The sequence below is a fragment of the Brachyhypopomus gauderio genome, unplaced genomic scaffold (genome assembly GCF_052324685.1).
Source record: "Brachyhypopomus gauderio isolate BG-103 unplaced genomic scaffold, BGAUD_0.2 sc43, whole genome shotgun sequence".
NCBI lineage: Eukaryota > Metazoa > Chordata > Actinopteri > Gymnotiformes > Hypopomidae > Brachyhypopomus > Brachyhypopomus gauderio.
In genome coordinates this window covers 2,135,594-2,147,619 of record NW_027506869.1, presented here as the reverse complement: position 1 = coordinate 2,147,619, position 12,026 = coordinate 2,135,594, and the positions used below count along the sequence as shown (strand labels likewise).

General features: G+C 44.5%; 2 protein-coding genes across 5 annotated transcripts in view; both read right to left on the bottom strand.

Moving 5' to 3' along the window:
* The window catches only part of dcdc2b (doublecortin domain containing 2B), a 71,695-nt gene extending 68,004 nt beyond the window's left edge, over nt 1-3,691 (bottom strand). The window contains exons 1-6 of one of the 2 annotated variants that reach the window (XM_076985704.1): nt 3,538-3,691; nt 3,158-3,269; nt 2,751-2,949; nt 2,239-2,296; nt 318-388; nt 1-67 (exon numbers count right to left, since the gene is read on the bottom strand). The exon at nt 1-67 is cut by the window's left edge and continues 65 nt beyond it. In XM_076985704.1, the coding sequence (XP_076841819.1) occupies nt 1-67; nt 318-388; nt 2,239-2,296; nt 2,751-2,949; nt 3,158-3,239 (477 nt within the window). In that variant the 5' untranslated portion in view covers nt 3,240-3,269; nt 3,538-3,691. Of the gene's footprint in view, nt 68-317; nt 389-1,379; nt 1,914-2,238; nt 2,297-2,750; nt 2,950-3,157; nt 3,270-3,537 lie in introns of those variants that run through there. The other variant, XM_076985705.1, reaches the window with a different exon arrangement.
* Nucleotides 3,692-4,204: 513 nt separating this feature from the next.
* Nucleotides 4,205-11,932, bottom strand: ccdc28b (coiled-coil domain containing 28B). 3 transcript variants are annotated; one of them, XM_076985714.1, is made up of 6 exons: nt 8,416-9,087; nt 5,815-8,091; nt 5,507-5,650; nt 5,054-5,303; nt 4,820-4,941; nt 4,205-4,461 (listed from the first exon to the last, which is right to left on the bottom strand). In XM_076985714.1, the coding sequence occupies exons 2-6, from the start codon at nt 5,854-5,856 to the stop codon at nt 4,426-4,428; spliced, it is 594 nt and encodes a 197-aa protein (XP_076841829.1). In that variant the 5' UTR covers nt 5,857-8,091; nt 8,416-9,087; the 3' UTR covers nt 4,205-4,425. The 3 variants fall into 3 exon arrangements, with proteins under 3 accessions (XP_076841829.1, XP_076841828.1, XP_076841827.1); XM_076985713.1 differs by lacking the exons at nt 4,205-4,461; nt 4,820-4,941; nt 5,054-5,303; nt 5,507-5,650 and adding exons at nt 9,097-9,251; nt 9,483-9,661; nt 9,929-10,214; nt 11,741-11,932 and having other exon boundaries at nt 5,883-8,091; nt 8,416-8,438; XM_076985712.1 differs by lacking the exons at nt 4,205-4,461; nt 4,820-4,941; nt 5,054-5,303; nt 5,507-5,650 and adding exons at nt 9,097-9,251; nt 9,483-9,661; nt 9,929-10,214; nt 11,505-11,930 and having other exon boundaries at nt 5,884-8,091; nt 8,416-8,438.
* Between the last annotated feature and the right edge of the window lie 94 nt (nt 11,933-12,026).

The window sequence follows — 12,026 nt, the reverse complement described above, 5'->3', positions numbered from 1 at the left end:
CTTCTGCATGTTGCGTGGGATGATGAAGCGCATGGCGGCACTGAGAACATCGCCGTTCCTGAACACACTGCACAGCGCCAACACGGGTCTGTGTGCGTGTGCGTGTGAATCTGTGTGTGTGCGCAGATGTATGGGTGGGTAGGTGAGTGTGTGAAGGTGCTGATACACAGCACTCACTGTATAATACAGTGCTATGCATGGCTATGTGTGTGTATATGTGCGTTGTGCTATTCACTGAATAATACAATACTGAATGTGTTCTGTATATATGTGTGTATGTGTGTGGGTGTGTGTGTATGCTGAGTTGTGCTACTCACTATATTATACAGGGCAGAGTGATAACCTTCCTCCATTTTGCAGACACATTTGGCCTGCTGGGCACTTTAGCCTGTGTAAGTGGTAAAACAGCACAGGGGTAAACACACAGGAGCAAACACACAGTGTTAAAGCACTTGATTAAACACACAGGGGTAAACACACAGGGGCCATGTCAAATCAACCAAAATTTACATTGACCATCTCAGAATCCCTTCAAACTTTCCCCATTTGTAGGCAGATATGTTTCATGGAAACATCCATAGTATTTCTGTTCCATGTTCAATATTTCAAGAGTTACAGCCGTTTTTGTAAACCCCCCCCCCCCACGCATCTTTTGCGAAAGTGGCTAAATAGCAATATTTGAATGTGAATATCTATATCTCCATCAGCCTTCTTCTACTCCATCCATGAGATAATGACAGGTAAAAATGACTCTTAGTTGATTTTTTTCCAACTTTGGGAATTTTTTCTATTGACACAACACAACTTACAGCACCAGAAAGTACAAAAATTACAAGTATACAAGTTTCTAAACATAGGGGAAAAAATCAGCCTTCTAGCTGTAATAATTTTAGAGATATTCACATTCAAATATTGCTATTTAGCCACTTTCGCAAAAGATGCATGGGGGGGGGGGGGGGGGGGGTTTACAAAAACGGCTGTAACTCTTGAAATATTGAACATGGAACAGAAATACTTTGGATGTTTCCATGAAACATATCTGCCTACAAATGGGGAAAGTTTGAAGGGATTCTGAGATGGTCAATGTAAATTTTGGTTGATTTGACATGGCATGACCCACAGGGGTAAACTAGACCACTGTCTGGTGCAGCTAAAACACACACACACACTAAAGGAGTCAACACTCATAAAACATCTACTGTAATCACCAAGGTAATTGGAAATTCCATTATGTCACAAGGTCAGTGTTGTTGCCGTGAGCTAAAGTATTTTAAAGTATAGAAAACACCACCATGTAGCTGACGTATAAGTTAGAGCTGTCATTAAAGTCAAGGAAATGGTTACACTTCAACCTTCAACCAAGCTATTAAAGCACTTACTCCTCTTTTAAGGCCAGTTGAGGTCAGCTTGTATTGGGGTATGTAGACTGGGTTGGGTTCTTGTTGTAACTTGCCCTGACAAGACCAAGACTGAGCTAATCCTGAGCTCACCCTCATCTGCTACCATGGAGAATGTTGCAGTCACAGCAACACAACACAAAGAAACTGGCAGTACACACCACAGTGGAGAAAAAAGGAAAAATGGACACAACAGTTCAGAAACACCACAGCCCAAAAAACACTACAACACCACAGCCCAGAAACACCACACTGAAACACCACAAACCCACGATCCAGAAAAACACCACAGCCCAGAAACACCACAACACAGAAACACCACAGCCCCAAAGCACCACAAGCCCACGATCCAGAAACACAACACCACAGCCCAGAAACTGCTGAGAAACACCAGACAACACACCACCACAAACCATAGACTACTGAAGCAACAGACAACTGCTCAGAAACACCACAACATCACAGCAGGGGGACTGTTTAATAGAGCTGGTTCAAGCTACTAGTAATTTAAAATTAAACTAATTTATAACTGCCGTATTTCAAAAGATATGTCATATCTCGGCAACTCCTGAAGGTCAAATGTAAATGATTCAGCTCAATATTTCGTCTTTTTCTATCACTCGTGTTGCTCAAACACACATCCTGGATCCATCGAGAGACTAAACTGCCACCTGCTGGTTACTCGCGCACCCTGCACATGTATTTTAAACGTGGGTGTTCTATGTCTCTTTAATGGAGGCGGACTAGATGTGGAGGAGATGACAGACGGGGGGTAAAGGGAAATAACTGCATTCCAGGTGGCAGAGATTAATGTGTAATAAACTGCAAGAAAGAAGCTGACCTCTGCAGGATCTCCTGTCCTGTTGACAGGGGGTCTCTTGATCCCCACACCCAGATAACTGAGAGAGAGAGAGAGAGAGAGAGAGAGAGAGAGAGAGAGAGAGAGAGAGAATGATGATAAATTATTTTCTCTCAAAGGTAACTGTTGGTTTCAATATGAAAGGTCAGGAGAGAGTGACTCTGCTCCCTTAAAGTCTTGCTTAGAAAGTTATTTTTATACGTGACTCATTTAAACCAAATGGTGTCAGCAGTGTAGGCCAACGTGGAGCCACCGTGTTACAAAACATTAGAGACTAAACACCTCTGAGCGCTTCCATCTGGATTAGGGAAACAGCCCTAAACTACCACTGGAAAGTCATTTGAGGCTTTTTTTTTTTTTTTACTTTACTGCGTCACTTTATATTTCCTAGTTTCCAAGTAATGGTGAGTGTTAGCATATGTTTGTGGGAAGGAGCCCATCGGGCTATTGTTTACACTTTTCTCACTTAGCCGTGCCTACGTTGCCATACTCACTTCAGCTTCTTGAACCGCTCGAAGCCTGCGGCCACGTACTGCGCCCCCTGCTGGAGGTGATCCAGGTCGGGAACACGGTGCCCGTGACGAGGTGTGTAGAGAGTCCGAACGGCTAGCGGCGCTCCGATACTGAGAGTCACGTCGTTCAGGAAGACCTCCATGGTGGAGACCTGCTTCTGATTGACAATAAACCGCCTCCCTGGACCAGAATCAAATGAAGACTAGAGTGGCTGGTTGAGATTGGTTTGACTTTCTATTTTGTGTTATACATCAAAGTATGAAACCATACAACTCAAACATACAAATTGGCTTTTTGATCAACTTAATATCTAGATCCTCCATCCTAGATTTTAGTAAACATACAGGAAACAGTAAAATGGTCTCCTCGGGAAAATGACAGCTCTGACCTGTGAAGAACGGGTCTCCATTCCTGTACACCACCACACTCTTCACAGGGGGCAATACAGTGCTCGTCCCATTTGAGGCCATGACCCCGATCCAGGCAAAACTGATTTTGAGCTGTAACACCCACACACACACAGTTACACGGTTTCTGAATATTGTCTATACCTGTGCACTTTGACATTAATTCACACTCAGCCTGAATTGACGAAGACAGTTGGAGACATGCGACACAACACAAACACCGATCGCCTTATCGCCATTGATGGATAGTTTCTCATTTCAGCAACAGATTTCACATTTCAGCCAAAGACTCCATACACCATGATGTACACTGTATTCCCTCTCGTTGCAGACCACACACCCACTGTGTGCTGGTACTTACAGGAGATTAAAACCATCCGGAAAGCCCTACGTCCAGGTGGGAGTCATCAGAGCAGGGATGCCCGCTGTGTTGCCTGATCTCCGCTCTTACGCTGCCGTGTGCAGTGCAGTGATCCAGACCAGCTCACGCTACCCGTGTCTCTCACGCACACACACTGAAGTGTTTCGTGGTTGCTATGGTAGCATTGCCAGTGATCAGAGGCAACAACAAAAGGTGGGGGGGGGGGGTGTTCAGGGAGACAGTGTGTGGGGGAGAGAGAGCAAAAGAAAGAACAATAGGTTTAAAAAACATAAATCCCTTGACCTCGTGACCTCCGACCTCCAACCCTACTAAAACACATTACACTAAGGACAGCACGTCCACAGCATGGGATACAGTAATAAATGAATTGGCGTGAGGGGTTGTACAGGGGTCAGTTTCTTGGACGTGGATTAACCCTGTATTGGACTACATTGAAATATCAGTGGTATATTACAATTAAATATACTTCTTAAATATAGTTTGGGACTAATCTTTGTCTGGGAAACCAAAACATTCAGTCACACACTTCATCCAGCCAAAACAAACACCATCTTCACATAATCAAACACAATCCAAGATGAATTAATACATGCAATACAGATTTCAGAAAGTTGGAAACTGTAAAAAGAAATACTCTGCACAAGTATACTAAAAGAAATAATTTATTGAAAGAATCTTCACAGAAGAAAAATGTCTTGAACACACACAGTATCACACACAGTAACACAGTGGACATTGTAAAGACCGCCCAGGCAAAAGGTCCTGAAAAGTCCTTCCTGAATCCTTTTCAGCAGCAGGACAAATGGATCTCCACAGCATCCTTGGCTCCTTCACTTCTGACACTTCTGACACTCCCTCTGTCCGCCTCTACGTCACTCCCATCTTCTGCCTCAGGGTCAGATACTGTCAGAGAGACCAGCACGGAACCATGACACGTCCTTCACAGTCCACTACAATTAGCACAGCCCCTTGCTAAAGCCTCTCATGTAGAATTAAGTACCTTCTTATTTATTTACTTATTATTTACATGCCTCAATTTCCCAGAATGCTGTAAGCATCACTTTGGTGAACTGTTTTATTCTAGGACAACATATGAATGTACAGGAATGCCTTAAAATTTATAAAATGTGATTATGTGATATAGTGGTTGCTTTTTACTGCAGGATATGCTGCCAGTGACAAAGTACTGCTGTGACCACATTGACGCAGCAGTCATGTGACGTCTAATCTGACTTTAAAAGATTTTGCATCTAGTCCATACTTTCTTTCTGCTCACGATGGCCTGCTGGATCCATAGCAGCTCCATGGCCAGGGTGTTTCTGTGTTGCTTCAGAGCTTCAGGAGTGTGTGCGACATCTTGAACTCGACAGCGCCTCTGGTGGCCTGGCAGATAGAACACACGCCAACACTTTTAACTGCTTATTGTGAAAGCACCAAACATGGCTGACATTTATACTAATATAAGGGATGGCCATTACCCAACACTACTACACACTTTTTAGCTGTAAGTTGTTGCAGCTCATCTCCACGGCTGTACAGCTCCAGTCTCCATCTCTGTCGCCCCCTGGTGGTAGAGTGGTCGGACTGCGGTCTCTCTGTGGGCTGGTACAGGGTTCCTCATCTCTCTCCGGCACCAACACCACAGTGTGAGAGAGACATTTTTCACTCTCTTCAACCTGCTCATTTAGTATCTCTTCACCCCGCATTTGTATCTTCGGCCGGCGATATTTGTATAATGTGCTTTCCTGGTGCATTAATTAACAAGGAATAAAGAACAACATTAACTTCTCAACGTCCCATAAAGATAATAATCAGAAAAGGACAATAAACACTTATTATTAATCAATTTCAGAAGCTGCGTAGAATATTGATATCAGAAAAGTTTGTGCATTGTGCATAAAGCTAACTAGATTCAAATCAAAGTAGAATTAACTAAAACCAAGCTGACATTGTCAGTGAAGTTTGGTGTGGGTATGAGGGTCCCCTTCCAGCTCAGATGGTCCAAACAGCCCTCCAGTTCTTTAACAACGTCTTCAAATTCAGTCTGAACCAACTTCAGGTCTTTCCGGGTCAGACATCCGCGACACCGTGCCTAGGGGGCAGAATTTATTCAAAACACACAAGAACCAGTCACCACACACCATACATTAAGGATACATTACTATTTAAAAATGCATTAAGACTTAACAAAAAAAACTTTTAGCTGTATTATCTCGCGGTATGAAAGCCACAAACCACAGCACGTTATAATTTTACCTGAAAGCATATAAGATGTTTTAACCATTCTTGTCTATCCATTAATCGCGTTGAAACATCACGTTTTGACAAAAGCAGAATGTTTTTCTAGCTAGCAAGCTGACATAGCAACGAGTCTCGGCGCCATGTAACGTTTGACTGAGGCGTGTGTACTGCCCTCTAGTGCACAGGAGCGGTATACACGCTTCACCAGTTGGCCAGGTTCACTCAGGCGGACGAGACCATCTAGCTGAAAATAACATCAAACAAAGATCAAAAGAGTGCAGATGAATTGGTTTAAATTAACTTTATTAGAGGTAATCAAAGCATATGAATACAAAACAAATAGTATTATGAATAAAAGAAACAACAACGCACAAGACATTAATGGAAACTAATGTCTAATTAATCTTTAATGCAAATTTAAATCAGAACGGCCTGCTTATGTTTATGTCTGTTTTCTAAACTGCGAGAAATATCATCTTTTTCTTTCTTGCTGGAATGAAGAAAAATATCCAAATAAGAGGATAAAACCTCAGGTTCTGCAAAAACACACGCAAACGATTAGGCCCATGGGCTCTTTAACGAGGGTAGAGACAGCCTGTATGTCTAACTGTAGCTGTTCTCAGGCCCCATGTACTATGTGCTTTCAGTGTGCTTCAGTCATGAGGAGTAACAGGACAGATCCCCTCCCCCCTCTAAACCTCGCTTACATTGAAAATTACAGCTTTGATTTCAATAGACATAAATCCCACATCTCCCAGAAACAGAAAAGCCCAAATCTTCATACTGTGGGTTAGAAGGAAAAAAAACACAGTATCAAGGTTCTCCTGGTGAGATTTAATTCTGAGATGTAGACAACTACTTTCCAGCTCATTCAAGGCAAACAGTAATATCTGACATGCTGACATCTACTAGCTTAATAATCACTTCCTGGAAACTTCACAATCTGCTAACTGTACAGTTTGCTCAGCCTATTAATAAAAGCAGAAAGTCTAATGAAACAGTACCTGAGTTCAGTGTAAATGTAATCCACCCAGTACCTCTGACCACTGTACGGTGCTATGCTTCTTGTGTTGAAAACGGTTAACACAGGTTACTGGGGGACACAGTCAAACTAGAAGCCTGATGACTTGTCATTTAGCATCTTCCAAACATTACTAAAACATTATTTGACAAATAAGCCTTTGAAAACGGATAAAAATCAGTGTGCTGTCTAGCATGTAACATGTCTATCCATCTCTATTAAACAGTGCTACTACAAACTTTGATACATGTCAGCAATTAGTCGCTAGCAAGATCAGTTTTCCATACTTGGTAGTAAACCTCAATGTATCTTCCAAGCGGCCGTTCCAAAAGGTTTACACTAAAATATGTTTGTTTGTTTTTCCGCTACAAACGTAGGAGAGGCACCTTAGAAATGTCGTCCGTCTACAATAGTCCTGAGCAAGTCTACGTATAATTTATAGCTTGTCAATGAGAAGTTTCAGAACTTTAACCTAATCGGTACATGACACACCAGGGCAAAGGGGAACCCATCAGTGGGTCTGGTACCATTAGGTCACTAACTTTTCACTGTAACATTAGTTACAGTGTAATATGCTGAGTAATTGGGTAACTATGGATTGATTCTCTGTACATACAATAAGTGTTTACATGCACTTAACAAATATCCGAGAATAGCAAGAAAGCAGATTCTGTCAGTAATCTGACCGATGTGTTTATATGCATGTGTTGATTTTTGTGGGGGGTTTTTTTGTCTGTGGTTCAAATGACGTTTGTAGTTTCTGGTACAGATATTCAGGAAAATTCAGAGCAAGTAGTTACATGCTCTGTTGATCCTGATTACTGATCTGAAATGCACCTCTTCATCAGATGTTCGTTAAGAAATGTGATTATGACCTTAATCCCAGTCTGAGAAATCAAGTTTTTTCACCTACCATGACAATGCTGTCACACACTGTATGAAGTACATCACACTTTAATTAATGGTTCAGCTAAACAGTAGCAGTGATGTACAGTAACAGCGGACAGGTTCCTTGAAAGACCATCAAATGTGTGAAGGCCCAGGGCTGCGGGCTGTGTGACGTTGATCCAGCTATTGTCCACTGCAGATTCTTGCTTTTATGGGTCGGGCCGTGGGCTCGGCATAGAAGCTGTGGTTTTAGCCTAGCCAGAGGGGATGTAGCCATGGTAACAGCATCTCCAGGTGGTCCCTCACGCTGTTGGGTTTGCTCTTCTTCTCAGGGTCCGGAAGGCTTGAGCACGTCCTGGTTCTCTGCCAGGTGTAACTTCTGTCTGGACAAAGTGCATTAAGGATCTCAAAATGGCGACTCACGGCACTAGCATGCAATCACGTTAAAGTTAGCATGCGTTCTTGCGATTTGTTTCATTCAGGAGACCCATAACCTTTCCCCTTTTAAAGCCTGACGCTGAACCAAAAAATTACTTCCAAAAAAAAAAACCTTTCGGGAAGGGAGCTACAAGTGCCCTCAGACTTGCACAGGAACGCTAGGTCTGTCTTAAAGGCACCGCTGAGAGAGAATACACAGAAGGCATCGATTTATGCCAACAGAAACCCAGAGTGGGTCAACGGCGTGCTGTGCTAGCCAAAGAGGATACATGGATGTGCTGAGTTCCTCCAGCTGCAGGGAGAGAGGAAACACCATCAATAAGACCACATTGGATTAAAAACGTTTTTTGCTTTAACTTCACCAGATTTGCTCTTTTGGTTCCCCCACACACACATACACACACACACCCACACACACGTCATTTCCCTCGGCGGTAGGAAAGTGTTGAAGTCCAACACCTGAATCTGATCTGCTGTTGCCATAGTGACCAAGTCCCTCTGCTATTTTTGACTTTAATAAGATGGGAGGGCGCTTTTCACACCAGTGTGTTAAATTCAAGTTATTCCAAAACACACACACACACACACACACACACACACACACACACACACACACACAAACACACATATACCACCTACACCACAGGACAAAAGGCTAGGAACCAAATGCCAAATTATTAACAATGCAATCTAAAGACTGGTTGCACACACACCTTTGAGCATAGAAAGACATATTTACTGTATAAATCTGCAAAACTGAAAATATCTATGGCAAGGGTGCAGCTACTGTTATGTGGCAGAGGGCCATAAATCACTGCGCTGGCTGTATCTGAAATATGGGTGTGTTGGGTCTTTAAAACCACACGTGCAAAAGCAGCACATATCGCGCCGAAACGTCTTTGCATCTCTGCTCTTCCGAGCGCGTGTGCTTCAGGGCACTCTTAGCTCACGTTGGTGAGCAGGTGCTCCAGGTTGCGGTCGGAGGCGTTCTTCCTCTGGTCTTCAGACAGCTCCTCCACGTGGCTGTCCAGGCTGAAGTGCAGACGTGCCAGCTTCTCCTGCATCTCCCTCACGTGCTCCAGCTGCTCGAAGGAACACACTTTACCTGAGGAGAAAGGGAGGCGCACGTGGGGGCACACGTGGGTGGCCACGGCACACGTGATGTTCGAGCAGCATATGGATCGAAATAACAGCTAAATTATTATGGCCTGGTTCATTCAGTTCATTAAGTGCAATTTTTTTTACTTATTAGACTGAGAAACAGACCCTGTCAAACAAACACGCAACAGCGAGCGTTTCAAATTCCCGTGGCCCTCATTCGAACCGCGTCTCTCACCGAAGGCCTGCAGCTTCCCGGAGTGGAAGTCGTTCAGCAAGTTGAGCAGGCCGCCTTCCATCTCCCTCACGTCCGAGACGTCGGTGAGGAAGGAGTGTTGGAGGGGCGATGATGACGACGCCTGTGCCACGCAGCTGGGGCCGGTGGGCTGGGGCGCACGGGGCTTCTCGCGGTGAGGCCTGTCATCGCCGACACCAGCACAAACACCAACGGTCACCACATCACTCCTCGCTCTGCACGGAGTACTGATTCACTTTAAACGCTTCCATTCACCCGAGGAAGAAGAGCTTCCTCGAGCATCATCAGGAGCCTCAATGTTTAACAGACACTTAATTAACGACGCTTAATTAATCCGCTGTATGAATGTCCACCCACTTTAAATAATCACAATAATCCCAAGATTTCCGGGGGGACTGCATGCTGTTACTGAGGTGACTGATACACACCTCGTGGCTTTCGGAGGGGCGGCGGGTACTAGCAGGACTTCTTTGCCTGTGCCCATGGCCCCCACGGAGCGCTTGTGTTTGTTCCGGGGTTTAGGGGAGGGCGGCTGGGGGAAACCCAGGGAGAACGTGGCACTCTTGCTGGCCGGCAGGACAGACAGCTTGCGTGGGTTGACCGGAGGAGGAGGCGGTTGGGGGAGGGACACCTTGGGACTCCTCTTCTTCCTCTTGTCCTCCATTTGCTCGTCCAGGTGTCTGTCGGTGAAGGTATTCTTTCCGCTACCTGCCGCTACAGACACAAGAACGTTTATGTTTGCTGATTTTGCCTTCAACGTTTGTGCGCTGACAGTACGGTCCCTCCTGAAGCGTAGCACGAACCTAAACACCTTATGAAACAGATTATAACAACATCACACTGAGAATCTTGAGACGATTCCAAATCCACACTATCTGGACAGAGGCAGCCGCACTGGTATATCCGCATCAATCTTCTGTACTTGAGCAATGGGTTGACAGTTCACAGCTTAAAGCAAGGGGAGTGCTGAGAGCTGTTTCTGAAGCTACCCTCTCTACTAATCGATCTGCACCTTAATGGAAGTAGAAATTACATCAATTTTCAGACGCATTTGAAAACGCTGCGACATCTGCATGGAAAGGACCTGCGGTGTGTTCACATCAGCATCACATGTGTGTCTATAACCTCGGTATTTATACCAATCTTACAGTATGCTGAAATTCCGATTTACGTAGTAAATAATGTAATTATCTCTCAGCCTGCATTGGACTAACGTTACTTTTCCTTTGCTTCGTCGTTACACCCGACGTGTCCTTTGAAAATCATGCCATATCTGAATGTCAACGTGTCTTTGTCTGATAAAGTATTTTTAGAAGCCTAAGTTCACCCCGGGGACTACAGGGTTCTCCGATACTTCTCCCCCATAAATAGATGATCAATCCTCACTTAGACGGCAATAGATGCTGGGCTGTGGTGCGCCTCACTCTGGTAGTCTAACTCAATTGACGTGGTTGGACTGAAGGTTGTTTATTTCACATTATAGTGCATTTAGAGGAAACGTTTTCTCACAAGAGACCGTCCCTAAAGCATCCAGGACTGGACGGTTAAGAAACAGTTCAGTATCCTGTTAGTGGGGATAGCCCAACTAGACACGTTAATCTGGGTCGAACACAAACCAGAACACAAACCAGAGGCGAACTGGAGCGAGCTTCTGTTTAGTGACTGGTATTTGCATTGCATTCATTTTCTCCTACTGTGGTTTTCACCTAAAGGGTGTCACAATCTCACATCAACTACGCACTCCGACAGATTGAATACACAGATTATTTATTAATCTGGGTTTAGGCAACATTACTGGACTGCTCTATCAACGTCCGTTTTTCGTACAGAAGAGAGAGATTCAAAAACAATCACGTAGCTAGATATCACATATCCGTTTGTGTGCGGTGATCGATAATACAGGTCCTGGCCGACGGTGCCCGGGATTACAGGGTCGGTGGGGATTAAACGACACGAGCCCTTGGTGATGCGCGCGCACAATCTGTGAACAAATCGGTTACTCACCCCGCCGTCGTGTTAGATATCTGAACGGAGTTATCTCAGACTCGGACAGGTCAGGGCTACTTCATCCATTCCTAAAATCCTCTCCTTCGTCGGTCCTTTTAAGCCCCCCAGACACCCGGTTTCTCGCACTAGCTCTTCACATCCAGAGCCCGACAGAAAGAGCGCGGCTTCCCGTTTAAAGAGACAGGACGAATAACGACAACGAAAACCCACCCGCAAACACCGTGAAAACGAACCTTAATCCAACACCTCCTTTAAAAACGGCTCCGAGTGCGGATTATGTGCGTCTGCTTGAAAGTGAATTTCGGTGAGGACCGTCTCTGTTGGTAGTAAGACTGAATCCTGACCCGACATAAATCCGCCATCTGTCGATGGGAGAGGCGGAACTGCGCTTGGTTGTTAGGCGGCGGTGCTGGTGAAAACCGTATTATTGTCTCCACTGAGTATCAGACTCATCAGAAAATAACTTTTTTTTTTTTTGCCTGAACCAAATACCTTTATCGGGTTCAACCTAATAAGTCT